The sequence below is a fragment of the Nothoprocta perdicaria genome, unplaced genomic scaffold (genome assembly GCF_003342845.1).
Source record: "Nothoprocta perdicaria isolate Ctin4 unplaced genomic scaffold, notPer1 scaffold_88, whole genome shotgun sequence".
NCBI classification, from domain to species: Eukaryota; Metazoa; Chordata; class Aves; order Tinamiformes; family Tinamidae; genus Nothoprocta; species Nothoprocta perdicaria.
In genome coordinates, this window is record NW_020456176.1 from 1,088,774 (window position 1) to 1,113,070 (window position 24,297).

Below are 24,297 nucleotides of genomic sequence, written 5' to 3' on the forward strand. Positions count from 1 at the left end.
ACACTGTAGGCCCTTCCTATCACGTAAGCTCACCTTAAATCTGTCTTCAGCCTTGTGCCAGCTGTTTTGCATATTAGTTTGGAAACAGACATGAGGGAAGTATCTCCTGATGGGAAGGAAGGTGCATCTCCATCAGAGTCTTGGAGAACTCAAAGGTCTTGTAGACACCAGCATCACCTAGTTATAGAAAATGTCACATGGGAGTTGGGTTTGACCCATGCATGAGGTTTTATTCAAATAACAACAATATAGGAACAAATAGAAATGTTGTCCAAGTCAGTGTTGAAGCTCTCGTGGAGACTGAGACTAGAGCTTCTGAAATAGAATATTAATTATGGGCAAAGTTTTGCCTTTAGTGATGGACAGATAATTCCAGCAAAGTAACTAGGGCACCCTTTTTACCTTTTTTTTTTTTTTTTTTAAGGCATCTCCATTATCTCCATTAAAATATAGTACTTCAGCAATTCAAAAAAAATCATTAATTGTTGCACAAATTGTCATGAAATTAATGCAGATACATCCTGCTCCGTGTTTAGGATAATCTCAGGCATCTTTCATGTGGTAACTGCTGATGAGTGTTCACGTTACACAGGAGCCTGCTGCTTCTAGCTCTGCATTACAGATACTGTGGTTGGAGGTCATTTAAAGACATAGAAGAGAAAAAGATTCCTTCAGATTAGCTCTATAGGTGAGTGATTCATGTCATTGAATTGCACTGAGAGAGAAAATGACCATTCACTGCAGAAGGCAGGAAAAATAACCTAAATAATGTACATAGAAGTAGTTCCATGCATATTTTGAGGTTTGGAAATACAACTTAATTCTCAGCTCAAAATGTATAATGAAAGAAAAGAAAGAGCTAAATGCAGCTAAGAAGAGAAAGAGCTAAATGCAGCCAAAGACAGAACAAGGAACTCCTGCAAAAGGCAGGTAAGATGCTCATTAATGTCACTCAGAAATATTTCCCATGTCACTCATACTAGAAATTCCACAAGTTATTTATGCTATTTGAACTGCAAATTTTGCCATTATGGAATGGATGGAAGCTATATTGAATTCTCAGAACGAATGAATGAATTAATGAAGTAGATGAACTGAAGAGTCGAATAATAGAGCTGCAGCAAAAGACTTCTATCAAACAGATCCAAAGCAAGAGAGGCTGTAGAGGCATGTGGGGCCTTTAACAGATATTTTGCTCTCAAACATTCAAAGGTAGGGCATGCCAAAGAGTCCTAAATCAGTGTCATTTTATTCTGCCTTTGAGTCGTTCTACAGAAGTCAGTCCCTATAAGATTTACAGACCACCACCCCCATTCAGTTTGATTCTGATTCATAGGCTCAAGTACATGAATTACTGCAATGACAGCAAGAAAACTGCAAACATGCTCAAAATACAGCTGTGATAGCCTGGGGCAGGCTGTTTAAATTCTTCTATCACCAAGCCCTTTTAGAGAAGAAGGTCCAACACCAGAGTTTGCTCTTGGGACCAAGTTGACATGATCTATTTCTTTATTTCTAAATATGGAAGACACTTCTGTTCCCTTGAAAGACGTAACAGAAATAATACCAAGAATCAACTCAGTACAATGAATTTACTGAGTGGTCCCTCTCCACAGCATCTCCTCCTCATCAGTTTTATGGTCCAAACTATTTGCTATATTGTTCTCCTAGAAGATTGTTATGCTGCTATTCTGGAAAGTCAGACCTGGCATTAGTGACATAATAAAACCCAGATCTATCCTGTACTCTTTCACAGAATAAGGTTGTCCTTAAAGGAAGCCTCTGTGATTGGGAGGGAGTCACATGCCCACAGCCAAACTGCAGGAGCAAAGCAAAACAAAATCCTTGGCTGCAGAAGAGGCAAAAAACTCTCTCTCATCACAACTCACATGCATAACTGAAATAAAGGCAGTATTTTTCAGTGGAGCATATCCTCTTAAATAGTATGTTCCCGACAAAACAGATTACAAAGAAACCTGAGTTCTACCCTGGTTTTGTCATAAATAAATAGTGTTTTACAGCCTGCTGAAGCTGTAGCTTCTGAAAGCACATATATAAAAGACACAGGGGACTTGAAAAAGCAAGCGTCAGTCCCATGAGGAGAAAATACATCTGAAAGAACAGCTGGTAAAGGTGTTGGAAGACCTTGTAATGGAGCATTCAAAGGAAATCAAGTCAGTGTAAAGTTTTGTGGAAGTTGAGAGGGGAGAAAAAAAGGAGAAGGTAGGAATGTTCTATTAATAGATGCTCTAATTCATCTGTTTTTAATCTTACTGGTCACAGTGACATCATTTGAATTATCCTCACTGGAGGCACTTTGAATTACCATAAAATGCAAGGATTTTTCTTATTTTTTTTAAAAAAAAAGGAGTGGGGAAAGTAAAGCTGATTTATTTCAGTGAAAAGCTCCTCAGGCAAGAAGGTGAATTTACCCTTGATGTGATAAACTACCTCATTAGCAACACTTACGCTTGCAAGCCTTGCCTGTAACGCTTGGAATGATTAATACAAGGTTCCTCCTGAAGAATAATGTATTGTAGTTGTGCTCCAATTTCTGAGTTACATTTCCATGGACCTGTGCTGTGAAGTAATCAAACAGATTGCTGTAATCTTAAGTAATATTTTGTGTTATTTAGGCAGAGTAGCTAATTCTGCAAGGTGATGATGTGGTTGATGTGGACTGCATTTCAATTAAATGACCACTTGTTAGAAACTGTAAATAAATACATGTGTATATATGTCTATATTTAGCTTCCGTGGCACAGGGTTTGTCTCCTTGTGGATTAAGATGGGTTACCTGTGTGATATCCACCCTTGGTAAGTTTTAAATGTCTGAGCTTCAGTTTGTTATTGCTGTGCCCCTGCAGCAGCAGCCTCAGTTAGCTACGTGGGTTCTTTACAGAATTTAACCTGTGTGAAAACAGCTCTCTGTGGTACCTTTGTGTCTCGTGCCAAGTGGCATGAATACTCCGGCATCAGGAAATTTGCGGTCTGTAATGTCTCTGTGCAGTCGAGAATCCAAATGTGAGCTGAAATCCATTCAAATGTAGGAGAACCTTGAAACACTTGTTCAGTTTTAGGTGCATACTTTAATAGTTAGTGACACTCACAGCTCAGGGCCTGTCTAAGCAGTTTGCCAAAGTGAGGCATAAACTGAGGAGGAACTTTGTCTTCCATCTCCCGAAGCACTTGTATGTTTGTTGGACATCTCCAGGACAGAGGTGCTTGATCAGAGCAGTTAGTGTGGCAGGGCAGGCTACCAGCCAAGGCTCCTTCAGATCCTGCTTGGCTCCCTGCTTTAGTGCTGTCGCTCTCAGAGTTCACCATCACTTCCAGAGTAATCAAGTCTGTTGCTGATCAGTTGTGAAGTCAGAATAAGCAAGCAGCTCCTATCACTAAATGATGATATTTGTAGCATCCTCTCTATTTTGGAGACACGGGCATGTGTTAAGTATTCTTCAGCATCATTCATTTTCTTCTGTGAAGCTGCTGGAGTTTATGCACGTGTACAATCCTGTTTCTCAATGCTATTCAGTTTTACCTGGTCATGAAAGTGCTCGTGCCCGTTCCCTTTTTGCAGTACAATGCTGGAAGGCACGCAGTTCCCCTGCCGAATATGAGCCATAATTATGGAAAGGCTTCCCTTTTACATAGGGTATTGTTTATGTGAACAGGTTTGTACGAGGTTTTCTTAAAATGATGCCAGGTTGAAGGTCATCTTCCTGTGAATCAGATCAAACTTGAACGAGTCACTTTTTTAAAGCTTTTTTAAAGACCTTTACCTCTTTTAGGAAATAAATATTATGGTCTATTGCCATCTTTTCTTGTAGAGTCACAGAGGAATATTCAAGTAAATAAGAAAATTCCTGACTTAGTATAACTTAAGTAAAACAACAGTATTTTTCGTAACTAGTGCTACTTATATGCTTTGATATAATTAAGTCCCATAGCAGACATTTTGAGAATTACTATATCCATTTGCCAGACTGAAAAACTGAGCTATGGAGATTCAGTTGCTAGAGAGGCAGTGGTAATGCTGTGCAAGTATGTGATTTTTCTGGTTTTAATTGCAGCTATGATTATATCCCCTCATTTTCTTTCAGGAGAAATTAAAGCTAATTTCTCCCTTGCAACATTCACGTTTCTCTGTTTGATTCTATCCTTTTACTGCTATCCAGCCATTACCCTCGTTCTAAACTGTGACCCACTCATATCTTTTCCTTGGTTTTTCTATGAGTTGCAAGGAGTGCGCGTCCCTGTTGCCTGCAGCGCTTGTTACGGGTATCGTGCCGTCCTTCCAAACATCTCTTTTGCCTTCAGTAGATTTTTAGGTTCTTTTTTTGATAGTTTCAATTCTTCTCAAGTCATTACGCTATATAAAGTATTACATTCATATTGGTATTTTTTCCTCTTTTTTCCATTTGTAGTGTCTGAAAACATACTGTATTTTATTTGTTTATTTTCAACATATAGACACAAATAGGAGGAGCAAGCACACTGATGTGCAGTAATGCAAGTCGCTTCTGGACATTTTTATAAATTGTTCATTGAATTTTTTCTACAGTAAAGAATTCCGCACATTTTGTCTAGATGCCTGCCCGCTGGGATGATTATTCTCAGTGCTCAGGGATATAGGTATCTTATAAATAGCTGGGTATACATTACGTGAGCACTGCAGCATGTCTGCTCGGTGCTGGCAGCTCCTCAGCCCCGTGTTCTGCTCTGCACATACCTGCCCTTGGTAACTCTGGTTGAATCCACGGTCGGTCCTTGCCCCCACGGTGCTCCAGAGCTTGCAGTTAGGATTTCTCATGGCCTGCACAGAGCTACTGGATGGGAACTGTGGCACTTTCATGTATTTCCTCTGGCACAGGAGCACAGCACTGTCTTTAGTGAGGGGGAATCTTCCTTTTGCAAGAGGTAGAGCTTTGTCAGGTGCTTGTCTGTGAACAAGCCTTATAATGCTCCAATCCAAGTCTAAGGCATTTTTATTTTGATCTTGCTTATTGTATACATTTTATGTATTTTATATATACATATACACATTAAAAAAAGACCCGAAGAGCACAGGCTACTGGAACAGGCTGCCCAGGCTACTTCCCCAGCAATGAGAGAAGAATGAACAGAATCATAAATAACATATGTTGGAAGGGAGAACTGGAGGTCGTCTAGTCCAGCCCTTCCTGTGCGCAGGATTGAAAGGGAAAAGAGAGGATAAATAACTGCTTTGTGCGGTGGCCAGGGCACCTGAAGCAGATTGGGATGCCCAGTAATTTAGTATATACCGTTATTAGTTATGTTCCCTGTATGTTCCTAAGATCAAGAATGAAACAAAGGAAGCATTTTGGCCCTTCAGTGGCTTTGGGGATGAAATAGCCTGTATACTATGCTATTCCTTGCTAAGGTTACACCTACGTCTCAATGCAAATCTGATCCTTTTTTTTAATGATTACATGCCTATGGATTCTTTCGGAAAAAGAGAAAGAGGGGGAGATGTGTTGGTATCCAGTTATGCGCCTGTAAGGGCTGTTGTGTGGAGCTGCAGGCCACAAGCACTGCAGATCTTCCAGAGGATGATACCTGGGGATCCCTCCCCAGCTCAGCCACTGTGCGATGCTGTGAGTGCAGTTACTGAGAGATCAGTACAGCCGAGTGTCATGAGCTGAAAAGGCACGGACTGCTCGTTAGGTAAATAAGTGTGTGTCAGAACAAAAGCAGAGCCTCTACAAGGCAATTATTTACCTCGGTAAACAATGTACCTTTTAAGGTTGCTGTCAAGTGAATACTGACGTTTTCTCCCTCAGGTGAACGTTTGTGCTTCAGACGATTTGTTTTTCAGATCTCTTTAGCAAATGTCTGATTAAAAATCTTCTGTACAGGATATTTCCTCCTCTTCAGTGGGCTCATGTGAAGGTTTTGCCTGTGATCATTTTAGTGCTTTCACTTCATGGCCAATCTCTAAAGTAACTGCTTTAAAGCACTGAAGGCAGTGCACTGGTAGTGAAAACTTCTGATGATGCTGAGTGGTACATTTATTTTTCCTTCCAGAAGGAAGGAAAAATCCTTTCCAGAAGCAAGGTGAAGTGATTCCTGATGGTCAATACTGAGAAGTTATGGATAAATGGATATGCTTGCAGCATAAGAATTTGTCATTCAGGATTTTTCCTGCCAGCAAGGGTTGGAAGCTCCAAGGCTTTATCAAGCAAAATCAGGTTATTCTCAAATATACAAAATTTCTTCAATCTAGTTCAAGAAAGTGATGGACTGCAACAGGAATTAGGTAGGTCATGCTGAAACCACTGGATTATGGGGAGCTGTTGTTTTAAGGGTTAAGCTAAATTTTCCATCACTTTGTATCTTCACTGCTTCTAATCCACTTCGCTCCTAGCAAGTTGGATGGTCAATAGGAGCTTGCATTACAGCACAAGATGAAACCCTAGGTCTTTCCAGCTGGGATCTCTGGACTCTGAGTGGCCATAATAACCTCTCTTCGAGTGTTCAAAGACAAGAAAAGGACTGATAAAGACTGAGCAGGGGCTAAGTAAAGGTTTTGTCCCACCTCATCTGCCTGATTCCTCTTTCTGCTTTCTTATAGACCAGGCTTTGCATCAAACAATTGCCTTTTCACATTCTATCCATTTCCTGGTTAGAAATACAAAATTTAGTTTGTTTAATATTCTTAAAGTTCTGGATATGTCCTGGTTTTGTTTGTTTGATTGTTTTTCTCTAATTATTATTTTGTCTTTACTACACATTTCTGCATGCTACTATTTTTTCACTGGGAGAATTTCTTTTCAACCTAAGTTGTGCTGTCCTCTCCAGTGGGACTTCTTCACACTTAATGCAAAACATGGGTACTGAGAAATCAGACATCTTTATTCCATTCTAAAGTCCTCTAAAATCCATATTTCCACAAAATCATCTTAGTGCACTTAAAACTGAAAATTAACCATGATGTATTGGTATCCCTATGTAATGCCTAAAAATTACACAAAGTTTTGGAGGGGGAGTGGGTAAGAGGAAGCAATTGAAGGAAGGGATGCTGGCACACTCTCTGATGTCCTAATATTGCATATATGCACGGATGCAGAATATTCTACTGAAAGAGCTCAAAAAAGAGCATTATTGTTCAGGTTTTACAGCTGGAGGGATGAAGGCAGTGAGAGAGAAGAGAAAACAAAAGTGTTTCCTAACTCGCACTCCGATATGAAGAGATTAGGGTAGGCATGCATGTATACCATGCATGTAGAAACGCAAAAGGTGCTGGGAAATTGTATTTGACACATGGGTGTATATATAAAACAGTATGTATCATGTTATATATTATATTCATAGCACCATCGTAAGGATGAACAGATGGCTCTAAGGAACATCTCGATGTGTCAGAGGCTTCGAGCGCTGCCGAAGGGGAGGAGATGTTCTCCAGTGCAGGGGTGGTGGTGCCCATGTTCTTCTTGGTGCTTCGTAGGTTACTTTCTGAAGCTGTTGTGTGGCACTGTTGCCAGAAAAGTGAGACCATTTGATGTTTTAATACCTTCCTTCTATAACTACGTGAGTGTTGGCAGCCAGGAAGCCCCCATTTACGCTTTGCCCACGGGGTGGTTCCCAGCCAGGAGCTTCTGCCTCGGGGTTAGGTCCTGTGCTGTCACCAATCAAGTTGTAATCCGGGTGAAATTTCAGATCTAAAAACAGCTTCCTTGGTTGCGTAAAGCACGTTTTTGGTTGGGTTAACATAGCAGGAACACTATTTGAGATCTAAAAATAGCTTCCTTGGCTGCATAAGACTTGTTTTTAGTTCAGTTGATGTAGCAAGAGCAGTGTGTGGAGCAGACAGGCCATTATAATCTGATCTCTGCGGGATGCACATCAGAACAGCAGCATTTCCATATTAGTGAGATTTCTGGATAAATAAATTGAATTCTCACCTGTTTGGTCCCTTGGAAGGAAGGATGTGAGATCCTGTGTGGGTTGAGTTCTAGTTCATTAGAGCCCTCTAGTATCTTGCATTTGCACTATGGCATCTCTTTCACATATGTTAAAGAGTATTCTGGAATTCCAAGGTCTATAACATGGAAGGACAGATACAACATGATAAGGGAGTATCTTTGAAGTGCAGCACTAGTGCAGCAGTTGCAGAACCTTGATGAAGGTCCATAGGCACCGCCAGAGACCTTGTAACAGTAGGAGCAGTACAGGTACGTCTGCTGGGACTGCATCAGCTGGGATTTGTCTTAGGTTTAGGAACGTGCTTGCCTGGGAACTTAATTGAAATAACTGTGACATAAGGCTAGAGACAACAATAGAACACTTTTTGTTGTTGTTATTCCTACTTCTTGTAACAGGTTACTGATGGTAGTATGAGGAAAACCTTGTAACATGTGGGTGCCTTGTTTTGACTCTCTGAACAAACTCTCCAATGTGGTGACTCTTCTGTAACACATCAAAAGTCTCTTTTAAGCCTTTTATGTGAATTCAGCCCTAGCAATCTGACAAACTCAAATCTTTCTACCTAAAAGATGCAAGAAGTCAAAATATTCTCTCTGATTCCGTCTCTAGATCTTGCCTTTGAGATTGCACACTTAGGTAGAGAACAGACATAAGCTGGGCTTCAAGTATTCATAGCGCTTACAGTCACAGTGAATTAAAATAAAGCAGAAGTCGAGGGAGAGCCAAATGTGGGGACATGCACAGCATGACATTTGCCCAGGCTTTTTGCCCATGTATTATCAGAGGCTGAGGGGTGCTGATTCAAAAGTATCAAGCCATCCTTCCCAAGAGAAGGATAGTAATTATGGTTGAAAAATAATAAAATTTGAAAGGCTTTTTTTTTTTTTTGAAATATTTAAGATCTTACCTGTCATCTTTTAGTTGCCAGACAGTAGGAGACAATCAACTGCCTTAAGAAAAGGAAAGTGCAAACATAACCCATAAACATAACATAAATTTGCAAAGAATTCAATAGAGCCTCCAAAAATTTTGTTGCTTAGAGTTTATACTCTGGACAGGGATTAGCTGCATATGTAAAGACCTCTTCATAAAATTCTGGTAAGTGTATTTAAATGAGTAATACTGTTTTCAAGATATTCTGTAGCAATAAGAGACTTTAAAACACAAAATCATGTGATTCTGCTGTTTCTACCACCTGTTAATGGTAAAATGAGTTAAATTAAGTTTTCAAGTGCTGTGACTTAACATGAAGCAATTTACCACATTGAAATCACTGGATATTCCAAAATAAATGCACAAAAAAGGAAGGTAAAACCCAAAGTCATTTGTGATCTGACCCGTTAGTCATTTATTTTTCAGAAAATCATAAAAAATGGCAGCAGCTCCGGAAACGGAGGAATGGTTGGCAAGCAGCAGAAGGAGGGTTTTCCGGCAGCTGCCTCTTCTGGGAGGGCATCCAGGCCACAGATCCCATCCCACAGAAACATTATGCTTTGTGTAACATAGAATATATATGCTTCATATAACATAGAAACATTATATGCTTTTCCCTGAGAATAATAGTTAGCAATTGTTCTTCCCTTTTTCACTATGCAAACAGATAATTTTGCTTGTATTTAACTGGATGACAAGGATCTAAAAAAAAAAAAAAAAACCTCTTAGAGCTTAGGCTATTATAATATCATGATTTAGATCAGGAGGGACCTTTGAAGTTGACAAGACAGGAGTGAATTTATTTCCACATTTTTCAATGTATTTAATAAATGCTTATGTGGAAAATATGAGATGGATGGATGGATAGATAGATAGATTTGAGCAATGTGAATGCAGCTTTCCTGCTTGTGTGAGCCTCTGATTGGCAGTACTTTCTCTGCTAACAGAGCTGAGTAAATGATTCCTGGTGCATCATTTATTAGTTTAAATTTGCAGCTTGAGGGAACTGAAGCTGGTTGCTATTTCAAAATACGTTAATTCAATTTTATTGGGTAACTTAAGTGAAAGTGAAAAAAAAATTAGTGTTTCAGAAATGACTAAATGTTTCATTTTCAGGCACTTAGAGAACAAGATAAAGGACTTGATCCATAAAACACTGGATGAAGCAATATTTTTTAATTTTTAATTACCTACCTAGAATTCCCATGATGTGCGGGAGGTCTGGGCTTGATGTTTTTCCTTCTGCCAACTTTCTCATCATTCAGGGATTTCCCTTGTCACTTGGCTACAGGATGTTACACAGTGTCTCACTCTCATTGCTGCTGCTTCACTTGTGCATTAAGTGTCTTCTGTGAATGAAACCATTTATCTTTTAAAAAATGATGAAATAATTTAAGTTTCCAAAACACTGAACTCTGTCTGAAAAAAGCACCTTTTAATTTGTCATTTTGACATCTATGTTCAGAAATGTTTTTCTTGGATTGACTTAAATAGAAGTTTTATTGATTGCTTGATTTGGCCGCCAAATAATAAACAGCTGGGCAAGCTGGCAGCTCTGTTACAGGGCATCTTAGCAAGATGTGCCTCTGCCTGCAGGCTTCTGTCGTGTCTGAATTACAGCTGTTGTTGCAGATCGCTGAACGTGTGAAATGGTAATGTTACAGCAGAGGAATTTGGCAAGTTCAGGCAACAGCCTGTTGCCCCATCTGGTGACAGAAAGCAATGATAATTCGAGGAGTAGCACAGCCCTCTGTGCACAGCCCTGCCAGGGCGCTCGCGGGGAGCTGACACTGGAAGTGGCCACCACTGGCTAACTGCAGCCCACAGCCTGACATGTCCATCTGAATGGAAGGACAGTGTTTATATAAGGGGCAGGCTTGTGCACAGAGCAGCAGCCCTGCAGCTGCAACCCCCCTCCCGGGTGAACAGCTCCTCTGTCCTTAGCTGGCCTGCTGTGAGGTGCAGAAACCAGGCTTAGGAAGGGGAGTTATTTTGTTCTCATGGTACATTTGCATGCTCAAATCACAGGTTTTTAGTTATCTTTGCAGCTAGTGAGGTTTGCAGTCATTCATGGTTCATGTGGTCTTCCTCGCACCGAAACAAAACTTCTTCATCCTATATTCCGTAAACCTAAGTATTTCATTCAGAATGACAAACGACCCACAGACTGTAGCACCGTTTTATGAAGCTTCTCTGGACCTCATTTGGTTGCATGTAACAGCACAAAAGGATAGAGATAAGGTATTAATAATTATTTCTACTCGGCCTTGCGGAGCGTGCGGGTGCTGGGGCGCCGGGGCAGCTTCTCAGCAGCTCGCCCGTCGGATGCTTGCAATGGCAAATTCAAGTAGAAAGGCAACCAGGTATGTGCTCAAAATGTAGGAAACCTAGCATGCAATCAAGGGAATACACTCCCACCACAAAGCTTCCCAAACCAGAAAAGGAATTCTTATTAGCTGATGTTTGAGGTTACTTTTGTGACAGCTAGTAGAGAAGTATCCAGCGTGTTTAGCAATTAAGCTAAAAGATGGAAGAATAAAACATCAGCCTTAGGAGTGATGTGCACAGTTCCTGTTGTGAGTAGTTCCAGTTTACAGCTTTATAGATGTGTATTAGAGTTCTGGTCTCTGCATCCTGAGAGAACTGGAGAAGCTGCAGTGTTTTTCTTGCCTCTAACCTCAAACTGTTCTATGGTAGAAGCTGTACCCACATACATGTGCTAACAACTGACTTCTTTTTGTTAGGTAATCAAAGAGACTGAGAACCTTCAGGAGAACTTTAAAATGATAAATTCTAATCAATATTAAAATTAAATATTTAATTTCAGGTCTTTTTGTAATTTTAAAAATTCAATTTAATTCCCTAAATGAAATGTTTTAAAGTAAGAATACAAAGACTTTTACTTTAAAAGGTCAACATGAATAATTTATGCTTTAAAGTTTTATTTTTTTTCAGTTGACTAAAATTATTCTGAGTGTATACATATTAGCTATCCCCCACCTGCCCCCCAAAGAAAAAAACAGTTGTTCTTCACTGAAACAAAGGACTCTGTTTGAAACATGGATCTTTGTATTTTACATAGCAACACAGGTTCATAAAATGTGCTCCAATGTCTGTGATTCCTCTTGGCTCTTTGTGAGTGCAGCCATTAATTCTGTCCTGCTGAATTTCTTTTTTTTTTTTTTGGGAAGGTGGCTCAGCTGAAGCAAATGTTAGAACAACAAGCAAGTAATTTCAAAGAGTCACTGAAGAAACAGAACCTGCAGGCCATCAAAGAAAAGGAGAAACTTCTGCAGGATCTTCAAAACACCATTAAAGAAAACCAGAATGTTAAGCTGCAGCTGGAGGCATCACATCAAAAGATCTTAAAAATGTTAGAGAAAAGCAAAAATCGGGAACTCAAGGTCAGTTTACAAGCTACTTTTTTTTTTTAAAGTCTTCGTTGTGGGATAAGTTATTTAACTAAGAGCTGATTATCAAAATTCACTTATTTCCAGTTATCTTAATGAAGAGTTGCAATTGTTGCATGCAATGAAATATCCCATGGCTTTGAGAGCTCATCATCTTGTTTTTTGTTTTTTTTGATTTTTTTAGTATTTATATTAATAATTGAACTTATACCCCAGAGCAGATGGAACAGTTAGCATAGAAAAATATCCACCTTGTGCAGTTAGGCTGAGATGATACAAGCTCTTTCATCTGCTCTCATGTTTCAGAAATACAAGAGAATTTTGAAGTGTGTCATGAGCAGGACTCTCTTTTTCATACTTTATTAATTTGTATATAGTTTACATGAAGTATAATATACATTATACAACATGCAGGTATAATATACGTTTTACTTCATACAACATACAAGCATAATGATGTATATTGGCTTAAAGATATCTTCAAGGAATCACTTCTGTAAGTGTATAACACTTTTAAAGGTTCAAATGTATTTCAATGACAAAATGTTAATATATGCAAGTTCTTACTGCATGTGCTTCTAAAGTGGGAATTTACTGAGAAAAAAAAAATGATTAAATGATTAAAAAAATGATTGTGACATGAAGTTCAGATGTCCATGTTAAAATCAGGCGCCCTAAGGAACCCTCCTTTTAAAATGTATGTAGTAAAACCACCCTGAGAAGAATTGTTTCTTTAGTTGTTATATTCAGAAGACCTTTCTGAGTTTAAGCTCATAAAGCATGCTGAAGGCAGTAAGCTGGTAGTAACAAAAGAGAGGATCAGAGTTTACTTACAGAGCAACCACAGCGTTGCCCTGTGCTTTACACTGCATTTCTGCACGCGGTGGAAGACACATGCAAGAAAGATAAAAGCCTTTGTCTGGCACAACGTGGTAATTAGTAACATGCAGGTCAAATAGGAGGCTTTGTGTGCTGAATAATAAGACATCTTTCTAATACCAAGTGTTGCATAAGTGTCACCATTATTATTTCATGATATACAACTAACCTGGTGTATTTGGGAGCGTTTTTTTTTTTTTAATTCATTTCAGTATTTGTTTTTGTGTTGAGGAAGCATAATTTAAAGTGATGATGAAAATAATAAAAATTCTACAACAAAAGGCCAGATTCATCCTGACGGTAAAAGTAAGATACCAAAATGACTCCTTTGTTTTCTGGGGGGAGGTTTGCTTACAGGAGGCAGAAGAGCGTTTGAAAAGGGAATTCAATGAGTCTTTCAAGACCCAACATCACTCTCATAAGCTGGAAATAGAAACCTTGGAGGAGAGAGCCAAAAAGGAATTACATGATGAACTGGAGGAGATACAGAAAGAGCAAACTCTCTTGCTAGGTATAATGTCTCTTGTCGTACACAGCTCCTACTGCTTGGTTATATGCTGAGAAGGACTGACTTATCCCATTCACTTTCTTCCCTAGCTGTGTGCGTCTCCCTTCTCATACTGCCCAATTTTAGCAGCACACACGTGTTCTTTATTAACCTAGCTCAGCTGTCAGCAGCAGAGCTGCTGCAAGAGTAGTCAGGTACACAGCACACAGGTAGGCACTTACAGATACAGTAAATTGGAATGTCATAGTCAGAATATATGTCTCTCTTTTTCTGGATGAAGAATTATTGTATGTGGATCAAATCTATTCTGTTGGTGCCTGCAGTAGGGTCTAGTGACTCTCTACATATTGTTTATTTGGTTTACAAAGAATAAAGCTCCCTAAGGTGTTCAGTTCTAAATGGAATACTGCGTTACTAGGACCTGTAATATCTCCAGGCCTCAACTCAGATTATTAAAGCTCATTTATAATATTTTTAATTAAAAAAAGAATAACGTGAAAGTACTTTAAGCATAAACCCTGATTCTGCTTAAGCATAAACTTAAGCATAAGTACGTAAGCATAAACCCTGATGCAACTGTGCTTTTCCTAATTAGGAAATTAATTAAATCTCTAGACTTTAGAAACTTACTTTCTCTACAGAAAGTTTTTAAAAAACTTAAGAAACTTAAATTAGAAAGTAATTAAACTTCTTAGAAAGATTTGTTGCTACCTACAGGTTTTATATTCAATAGATAAATTATATTTTGCTTCCTCAAGAAAAATTATGGAGTGAAACAGAGAAAGCCTTGTTTCACCTTCTGCCTTATCCACCTCCAAACTTTGCCCACTGAACAGTGGCAGTATCTGGCAGAGAGCTGCAGGCCTAAGTGGCATGAGCAGGGCTCTGTTGAGGCTGCTTTGTGGCCTTCCATGAACCACCGGTGCCTTAACAGGGAATAAAGTGGATGCAGCTTAGAAAAAGCAATTATCATCCTCTGGTCTTCAAAAACAGTGACAAAATTTCCCCTCTAATTCCTATATTGAGCCATTGCTGTTGTAGCCCCATATCTGTATACTGTTGCTCAAATTAGTTATTGAAATAGGAACAGAAGACCTGTGTTTTACCAGAGATCTCGTGTGTGTTTTTTTAACTTTTTTTCCACAATTAAATTTATAATATTCAATGGAAGAAAGAACTGAGAGCGAAAGCAAAATGTATCAGTGTCTTCAGCTCCTTTGCCAACATCTACCCCCCATCCATCTGGCTTCCCTAATGCCACTCCTTCCTCCTGTCACTAGGATCGGTGCGGCTGGAGCTCTCTGAGCAGCAGGCGCTGTGCACGAGCCTCAGAAAGCAAATAGCAGAACTGCAGGAGGAGCTGCACCGAGTGAGGACGCTGAGGAAGCACCAGGCAAGTTCCTACCTCACTGTCACGTAGTGCTAAGGAACAGGCTCTCTTACAGGGACAGAGGGGATTTCTATCCCTGATGTCACCCTCTGAAATGCTAGTGTTGTTTAACAGCTTCTCCCTACAGGCAGGTTTTTTTTTTTTTTTTTTTTTTTGCTTTTTCTCCCCATTTAAAGGATCATAATCTATACCAAAAGTAAATGAATGTATGTTACAATTTTGGTCAAGGATTTTGGCTTGCACATACAGTTGAAAAATCAGTTATGCACTGAAGTCCAGTGCACTCTTCTGGTCAGATAAGAGGCTGTGAATCATGAAGTTTGGCCTTTTCCTTAGGAAGGAAGTAGCCAGAGCCAGCTCAGATCCCTTCATGATGAACTGGAAAAAAGCCAGCATGAAGTTTCAGGTCTCAAGAAAGAGAATTTACTTCTGAAGGACACAATGGAACTACTGAGTGCAGAGCTGGGGTCACAGAAGCAAGAAGCTGCACAGCTTCAGGACAGGGAGAAACAGCACAGAAGGTTGGCCTGAAATTCATGCTTTAATTGTACTATCAAGAGGGCTAATGTTGGTGTCAGAGGTGCTATAAATGTGATGAGTGTCAGAATGTGGTTTTTTTTTCTATACATACTCATTTAGAGGTTGTGAGTTTTTCAAAATCACAGGTACCACATTGCTTTCTCCAGCCATAGTAATGTTTGCAGTCAGCTGTTCAGTTACAAATGACACACAAATATGCCCAGTGAAATACGTCCCACAGGAATTACCTGAAGAAGAGCTACTTAATTATAATCCCTTATTTGAAAGGGATTGGGACACAAACCCCAATTCAGAACGCTGAATTCTTTTGAAATATCTATTTGAAATATCTAATGATATATTAAAAATATAGAAGTCTCTGAGAGTAGGTAGCAGGTTTTTAAATGTTCCCTGTAGCTGTCTCTGTAGAAGGCGGCTCGCATCCCCTGGGTGGGTTGTAGCAGCACGGGGGTTGCGTTGCAGTAGCAGCCGTTTTCCCACCTCCCTACAGAAGAAGGGCAGAAGTTACCTTTTATTTGGGGTTCCCTGTCCAAAGCATTTGTACAGCTGTGGGATGCTTTGGAATTTGTAAATGGTAACATGGAAGTTTCTTCTTGGAGAGACTGAGGCATCTGGCACGGGGGTAATTTTCAGTTTACTTCTGCACTGGTTAATGCTCAGAACACATGGTTGTAGCTCCTCAATCAGTGCATATAAAGGGATTTCTGAAAAGAACCTCTTTAGGGGAATGCTTTTAAATTTAGCCTTCAGAAAAGCCCTGAAAGGGCACGGTTTCTCTCTGCAGACTGGAAGTGGCCACAGTGATCCTGTTGCTGCTTGCCAGTCAGTGCATGTAGAAAGAATAAGAAAAGCAAAGCAAAACAACAAAAAACCCAACCTCCTTTTCTTCATTCACACCCCTTTGGGAGGTTACTTGGACAGGACGTTTCTTTCAAGCTTTGAAGGATGATAGCAAAAAATTGCAAACCAGAGTGTTTCATCACCAGCTACCTGGAATGATTTTAGAGCAGCTGTTCACAAAGGGAAAAAATATTCACATGTCAGAGAGGATGTCTGAAAGGCCTTTAAAAAAAAAAAAAAAAAGCTGCTGTTCTGGGCTGGGAGATAGTCTTCACAGCAGGTACATGGGGTAGCTCTAGTACAGCAAGCATTTGAGAAGGAAACGTTAATGGAAATGATGTGAGGAATAAACCTGCAACCTGTCAAATATTAGAGCACTCTTCTCAACCTCCAGATGTTTCAAAATAATGTTGCCTAATGTAAGTGAGTTCCCACAGTACATTATGGTCACATTTGACCCACTAGACATTGGCATCCTATAAAGCAGACCCTCCATTTCTGAAAGGCTAAAGCTTAAGCCTTTCTTGTCCAGGTAGCTTCCCCCTTGCTCTCTGTAGTGGTTCTGCTTCAGACTGCAGCTCAAACCAGCAAGGAGATGCCAGGAAATTATCCCCAGTACTGCTTGTGTTGTGAATAAAAGGCTTCCAAGGTGCATGCTTTGATCAATGGTTATAAACTAGATTTCAAGCTTGAGAATTCAGCTTTATTTTAATACCAATCTGAAAGGCTACTGATAGAAGACCTCCAAGTCAAGCATAGTAAAGAACTCGACGCACTGAAACAGGATCACCAGAAGGAGATGGAAAATGTGTTGTGTGATTTCAGCAGCACTCAGGCACATCTTCAAGCAAAAATTTTCTCCTTAGAGACTGAGTGAGTCATTTAAATAAGCTGGGGGTTGTGTTGGCCATGTGTACTGTTTGTCCTTATTATAGTTGATTGATTTATTGTGTATGGATTTATATATAGTGTGTAATCATCTCTGCCGTGATATCAGAGGCCTTAATCCGTGATCTTGTACTTAGTTTTGTTCAGCTAGCAGCATCTTTGATTTAAGCTCTTGCTCATTCTCAGTGCCTTGCAAATATCCCAGGATATTCTGCCCCTGTACCCCCCATCTGAGGGAGCAGAGGCACTTTGCAGTGTTCATTGAAATTAAGCTGTTCTGAGGTGCTTCACACGGGACAGGGGCAGCAGCCCCTAGCACATAATCCTTGTTTTCGGACTTCTCCTTTCCTCCAACCCCAGCTGTGCAGCACATCCCTGGGAAAGAGACCTCTTTGCCCATAGGTGGGTCTCAAGCCCATCCAGACATTAAGTTTTTCTTTTCACCTTAACTGTGAGATAACTAAATCATGATTGGGTTGAGATTGGGAAGGGGATTTTTCCTTTTGAAAAGTTGCCTCATCCAAACAAACAAACAAACCCACCATGGTTCATATTCTGTGCTGTACTCTGAGTGGCAGCCAAACTTCACAGCACAACCCTCAGGCTTGAAGGGACTTGAAGTGGAGACTTGCTTCTCATGGGGCCAGCCTGTCACCTCTGAGCAGCTGCAAGTCCTGGTTTAAACTAGTCCCCTGCCTAAAGCATTTGAAGAGCTGGACTGGCACTGCGAGTTTCGCCTCAGAGGCTTCTTAAAGCAGCGTCTCTGTCCAAGTTGCTCTTTTAGAAAAGTTACAGTAATTTAGTGGCTCTGAAGCCTCTCGTGAGGAGAGTTTAAATCAGTCTGTGGCTTCGAAACTCACTGAGTAGAAAAGAGAACACACAGGTGCATGTCGGGCAATAGTGTGACATAGGTCTTTTTTCCATATTCCCAGCAACGTGATGTACAAGCTTGGTATAATTTTAGACCAGGGACAGGACTTTACACTAGGCTGGCAATTTATTTTGAAATTCTGCAGCAGTCTACGCGTCTGTGTTTATATATATAGAGAGAGAGATGTCCATTTAAATACACACACACACACACACACACACACACACACATACATATTGTTTTATTATAAAGACTTGTCTATGTCCCTACATTTTAAAAATTTTAGTAATAATTTAGCATTTATGGTGGAATGAAACCCAGGTATCTCCTGACCCTCTGATTTGCCTTCTCTCTTTGGCACAGGCTGAAAGAATTAGAAGAAAAGTCAAGAAAGCAGGAGGCCAGGGCAGAAGATAAACATCTTGTAAGCTGCCTGCAAGATAAAATAAGGGAGAGAGAAGAGATTATCAAGCAGCTTGTGGTGAGATTTTTTTTATATATAAGGGATATCTTGGATTTTGCTGGAAGGCTTCTTTCACTCTTTCTGATTTGTGATATATTCACTTTTTCTGCTTTGGAATATTCTAACAAATGTGTATTTCCATAGCAAAGAGTCACATGTAGCTTTATCTCCCGTCAGGAAGGAAGGAAGTTCCAGCATTCACTTTTGGCTAACACCGAATCCTACAGGAGTCGATCCTTTTCTTTCAACCCTAGCCTGGGATGTTTGACTCCTTCCATGAAGGTAAGACAGGTGATTCCATTAAAATTGCAGATCATGGTATTTTTTTGCTATTTGAATCATAAAGATGTTTTCATGACAATAAAATTCCTCTTTGTTTTATATGGTGGAGTTATTCACTAGATTCTTTACAGTAAATAAACCCACAATCAGGTGCTGAATATAATACATATTCAGTAGAATTATATAAGAAAATACCTAGGAATATGGGAGCAGTTAAAACACTACGGCTTCCCCAAAAGAGCTTGGTCCTTCACTGGACTAAGCACAGCTGTTGCTTGCTGTAACTGGAAGCTGCTATTTGGGATCTTGCTGCATCAAACAAAACTTACAAGTGGGATTAGGGCTGCCCAGGACTTGCCCCTTGCCGTGGCAGCCCCCTGGATTACACTGAGCATGAGGAGCAAGGAGGGCAGCAGCTGGAAGCTTCGCGCTGGGGACCGGTGCAGAGCCCTGAGCTACCTAAAACAGCAACACAAACGTGTCTGAATTGGACCCCCCTCACTCATGCATCTTCTCAGCTCACCCTGGGAGGGGGGTTTATTTAAAATGCCTGCAGAAAAAAAACATGAACCTTCATGTCTGGGTGTTCCTCATGAGCTGGCTGAGAACAAGATACTGAGTTTTTATGGTATCAGGTTGGAGAAGGCCCATGTAATGCAGTTTTGTGTTATGACAAAATGCAGCAGAAGAAAGTGGACGAGGGGCCCAGCCGTGTCATCAGCGTTCCGAACTTGGCCTCCTACGCAAAGAGCTTCCTGAGCTGTGACCTGAGGCCAAGAAGAAGCGCTTCCCAGGTGCCCAAGTCAACCAGCCTGGAGCAGAGCTCCCCGGCGAGCAGAGCTCCCCGGCGAGCAGAGCTGCCACCAGGTACTGGCCCGTTTGCAGTGACGTGAGGACCTTCACTTAACTGGCACTCACAGTGCTTTAGGCAATCAAATATGTTCAGCGTTCGGAAGTAAACGATAATGTAGATTCCTGGCCTGCAGTGAACTCCGTGTATAGGTTCCCTGCAAAAAGAGTCCCCTCATGCCCAGAAGGAGCCTTTCATGACTGCCCAGCAGAGCTTGCGGTTGAAATGCCTCCTGGCACAAGGGAGAGAGAGAAGGGCTACCAGCACGTGAATAAAAATGTCACTAATGGCTATTGAATTAATAGCATGGCTACTTAAAACCTTGGGTGCATCTCAGTGGTTCTGTTAAAAATGGATTTTTCTTCCCTACCTTTGTCTCCTTTTGCATTTTGTACATTTGGTAAATGTAGATGGCATGATCTTGTTTTCGGAGACATCTGAATGACTCCAGGATAATGATTTGGTGTTTAGGGACTGAGTAACCGATACCTCATGGTCCTCTGGTGTCACACATGGTGATTTTTGCTGTTTTTAAGTTCCAACGATTTGTGCCACGCTCCATGACCGCCAGGGCAAGGCACCATACGTGTTCTATGTGGGATACGTATGAAACGGCAGCGTGTGCCGGCAGTGCGTGGCCTGGCTGCTCCTTACTTATTCTTTTAAATAGATGGAACTGGGAGTTGCCACTGTAATCTAACCAAAATTAAAATTAATATGAGAAGACCAGAGAGCTGAAAAATCAGGGAATATTTTAGAGGATAAATTATAAAACTATTTATCTAAATATTAACAGTTTCAGATAAATATTTAGATATTAACAGTTTTAGTTAAAGGGGTTTTATCCAGTTTTCTTCAGGCATACTTCATGGACTATGGTTTTTTTTTTTTTTTTTTTGAGATGGAACTGCAGTTGGGTTTGGGGGGATTTTCAGGGCCTCCCATTTTTGAAGTGCCATTTTCTGTTTTTTTGAGAGACCAAGTGGCGAGCGATGCCCAACCGCTGCCTTGCCGCTGCTGTGCCCTGCTCTCCAGCTCCCTGTGTCCTGCAGCGAGCGGTGCAGGGTGGCCACCTGCCCGGCACAGATCCCACTAGGAAGTGACAGCAGTGCCTTCGGGAATCCTCCAGCTCCCGCAAGCACAAATCCAGCCACTTCATCCTGAACCTTTCCAGGAGCGGGGTGGGAAATGCAATAAATATTAGCAGGATTATAAGTGATACTAATGCTGATTTGTTTGCACAGGGCACACGACAGTGAAGTGCTGCAGAACAAAGGTGACCAAAACCGAAGCCGTCAGTCTCAGGAATGGTTTGCAAAATACTTTTCCTTCTAAAGCAAAGTGTCTCCATACAACTCAGAATTACTAGGAAAGAAGTTCCCATTTTCTCTTGGGAAATGATAGTGCAATATGTGAAAAAGCATATATTTATATAATTTCCAAATCCATTATTAGGAATGACTGCACTTTCTTATATCTCATTACGGGCATGGATTTTGGAAAAATAATTTTTTATCTTTTTTTTGGTTAAAAAAAATGAAGTGCAAAATTGCAGATACTGCTCTGTAAAAGACTTTCTACTCAAGAGAGCATGTCCCGCCACAATTACGTGAAATCTGTGATTTCTTCTCACATGCCTCCTTTCAGTCTGGCCCCAGCTGAAGGAACTCCTCACCTCTGTAGGTGATTTCTCTAAGGTTACATGTTTGTTTCATTGTTGTGTAAAATCATTTCAGCTTATGTAAGTTTATAAGCTTGAATAGTTGTTAAGCTACCTTTATGCTATAAAGCATGTGATATACCTCCAAGAAGAGCATGTTTATAGCAGGTTGTTTAATTAGTTCTTGATTGATGAACTGATTTCTCATTTTGTTCTTACTACAAAATAAAACTACGGCTGCGCTCCAACATGTGTAAAATTTAACCTGATAGATCAGGGTAATATGTAAATATTAAAACTTGCTTATAAACCATCCCTTTGTTTTGCAGAACAGTTACAGCTGTTATGCTGAAGTCTGACTCAGACTGGTACTCTCTGAGTTGCGGATTGATGGAAACTGTATATTTGGGCATTTAATGTCTATACTGTATTCCAGTAAACAAAAGAACACAGTGGGTGAAAGACTAAATTTATCATCCTTAGCTTAGGCAGTTTAACAAACTTGTTTTCCAAAGGCCTTCCAGAATGCTCGGGAATAGAAGTGGATTCTGTGGACTTAAACAGTGCCCATGAGCTAACAGCCACCTGGGAATCCCTCATGGCAGGAGGGCAGAGTCATCTTTTGCACCAGCTCTACCCCAGCTTGAGAGCAGCAGAGCGTACTGGCACAGGGAGGGATTATCTACCCTCCAGGTGCGCTTGGCAGCTTCATTCATCCCAAAGGAGTCAAGTTTCAATAGCCCAAGACCCCTGCACGATGTAAGTGAGAGCCAGGGGAGACAGCAGAGTCGCCTCAAAAAAACACTCGATCCAAGCAGAACACAGGCAAGGCAGAGGGTGCTCCTGCAGCGCTGGTTAAGGATAATGAGCAGTATTTCTGCGAGCCCGCAGACCGTGCTAATCTTTTTGAGTGCAGTAGGTGCAGCCTCCTTGCAAGATCCAGGCAGAGGAAGGGCAGGGGGTCACTCTTTCAAGGACAGAGAGGACGTATTTCTGGAAAACTTTGTACTAGGGCCTTGCATACCCTCTTGTAAATATAAAATCAATGCCTATTTTAGCAAAGAAGAAGAAAAAAAGCATCATTTATTTGTCTCAATTCCCCGTCTTTACAATTTCTGTTGGCAGTAACTACATTATACAGACCCCAGTTAGAGTAGGAAGTGCCAGGCGCCGGTGCCCCGTTCCGGACATTCCCAAGGAGCGTAACGCTCACGTCGGCTTCATGGGGGCAGGAATGTTGGCGGATGCCTGTTCCAGGTAAGCCAGGGGGCCCTGAGGCATCTCCGCAGGCTTCTTGTGCTGCACACTGATATCCTCCAGCACCTGCTGCCAGTGGCGCAGCTTGCCCAAGTGCTTCTGAATTAATGCTTCTTTTCTCTGCAATTCGTTTCTTAACTCTGAGACATCCTATGGATGAAAAAAGTATATAATTAGTAAACAGGCAGCGCTCGTAAAAAACATGGGAAGGCCTTGTAATTTTTTTAGTTAAGTTCTCAAACTAACCTTAGTGGGATTACACCAGTGAAACAGTACTTAGTAAAACAGAAAGCACCACAAGGGGATCATATCCTATTTGATCCCCTATTTCACTGATATCTTATTTCTGGCAAAATCAGTCTAACAACTGCTTCGTTTCTTCAGGCTGAGGGTGAGCCCTGTGTTGACAGCCTGAGTTCTTCCCAGCTTAAGACCCAGCATCACGTTTAGTAATCTAAAATTACTGTGGCTGCGGTGATCTAAGTGTCCCGGCACAGCAGCTTACCTAGTACAGTATCGACCAGTTGATTCAAACTCACCTCTTTAATCACTTGCTCCGGTTTCTGGACAGAGAGCTGCAGTCGCTTTTGTAGGAAAAAACATTCTGTTTGTCTTGCGACATCCAGAAATTTCTGGATACACTGATCAACACCTAAGCGCACAGCAATCAAATTGAAAGAACAGATTACAATAAAAGGAGTTACTGGGTGTTACAAGTAGTTATGTGCACATTATTAAAAATATTCTTTTTTACTAGAAAACTCCTGAGGTTCACTAAAATGTATTTTAATGCTATATGCTTATATATAAAAAAAAAAAAGTTGGCTCCCTCTAATAAAACATTGCCCTGCAGCCTTTCTGAACTACTTTGAAAGGTGCAAGAAAACAGGTTTTTAATTTTTTCTTTTCCCCTGGAGAAGTTTTCTTACATCTTCTACAACAGTAAGGGCCAAAGCAGTCATCTGTGGGACCTGGCCAAATCCATAAAGCAAAATTAACCACTGGTCAGAGCAACACGCTCACCGCCCAGGGCTCAACTGCAGACAGATTTAGGAGAAGGTGCCACCTTTAGAGACTATGTGTTACTGTTTTGGTGTGTGTTTATGTATATTATATATATGGAATGTGTGTATATATAATATACGCAAATATATTTTATATATAGTATATATATGGTATATATGTTTTGGTGTAAAGAGATATGTAATACACATGTATGTGTGTATGTATACATAATGCATAGACGTGTGTTACATATGTATGTATGTATGTATATAGGAGAAAAGGGCGGCTCCCAGCCCCTATGCGTGCACAGCGCAGCTCTCACACGCGTTTACGCCGGTTTCGAGACGAACCCCGCCCGGGAGCCGGGGCCGACCCTTTCTCCGGCTCCCGCAGCCCGGGCGCGGCCTCGCGCCCTCCCGCCGCCTCACCGGTGCGGATCTCCTCCTGGTCCGTGCCGTTCACGTAGTCCTGGCTCACGAGCGAGGCGAAACACGCCTGCGGACGGGAGAGAGGGGACAGGCCGCGTGGGCACGCGGGGCACGGCCGCCCCGCCGCCGCCGCCCGCGCCGCCCCC

At 41.0% G+C, this 24,297-nt stretch overlaps 2 protein-coding genes across 5 annotated transcripts in view; one reads left to right on the forward strand and one right to left on the reverse strand.

Annotated features, from left to right (window-relative positions):
• The window catches only part of FAM184B (family with sequence similarity 184 member B), a 42,159-nt gene extending 20,385 nt beyond the window's left edge, over nt 1-21,774 (forward strand). For 2 of the 4 annotated variants that reach the window (XM_026052362.1, XM_026052365.1), the window contains 9 exons: nt 12,072-12,284; nt 13,515-13,680; nt 14,958-15,070; nt 15,404-15,588; nt 17,174-17,320; nt 18,570-18,687; nt 18,847-18,951; nt 19,635-19,818; nt 21,046-21,774. In XM_026052362.1, coding sequence (XP_025908147.1) covers nt 12,072-12,284; nt 13,515-13,680; nt 14,958-15,070; nt 15,404-15,588; nt 17,174-17,320; nt 18,570-18,687; nt 18,847-18,951; nt 19,635-19,818; nt 21,046-21,170 — 1,356 coding nt within the window. In that variant the 3' untranslated portion in view covers nt 21,171-21,774. Of the gene's footprint in view, nt 1-12,071; nt 12,285-13,514; nt 13,681-14,957; nt 15,071-15,403; nt 15,589-17,173; nt 17,321-18,569; nt 18,688-18,846; nt 18,952-19,634; nt 19,819-21,045 lie in introns of those variants that run through there. The other 2 variants (XM_026052363.1, XM_026052366.1) reach the window with 2 other exon arrangements.
• A 757-nt stretch (nt 21,775-22,531) lies between these two features.
• The window catches only part of MED28 (mediator complex subunit 28), a gene marked incomplete at its 5' end in the record, with an annotated part of 2,163 nt that continues 397 nt past the window's right edge, over nt 22,532-24,297 (reverse strand). The window contains 3 exons of the mRNA XM_026052368.1: nt 22,532-22,868; nt 23,258-23,370; nt 24,152-24,218. Of these exons, the coding sequence (XP_025908153.1) occupies nt 22,671-22,868; nt 23,258-23,370; nt 24,152-24,218 (378 nt within the window). The remainder of the gene's footprint in view (nt 22,869-23,257; nt 23,371-24,151; nt 24,219-24,297) is intronic.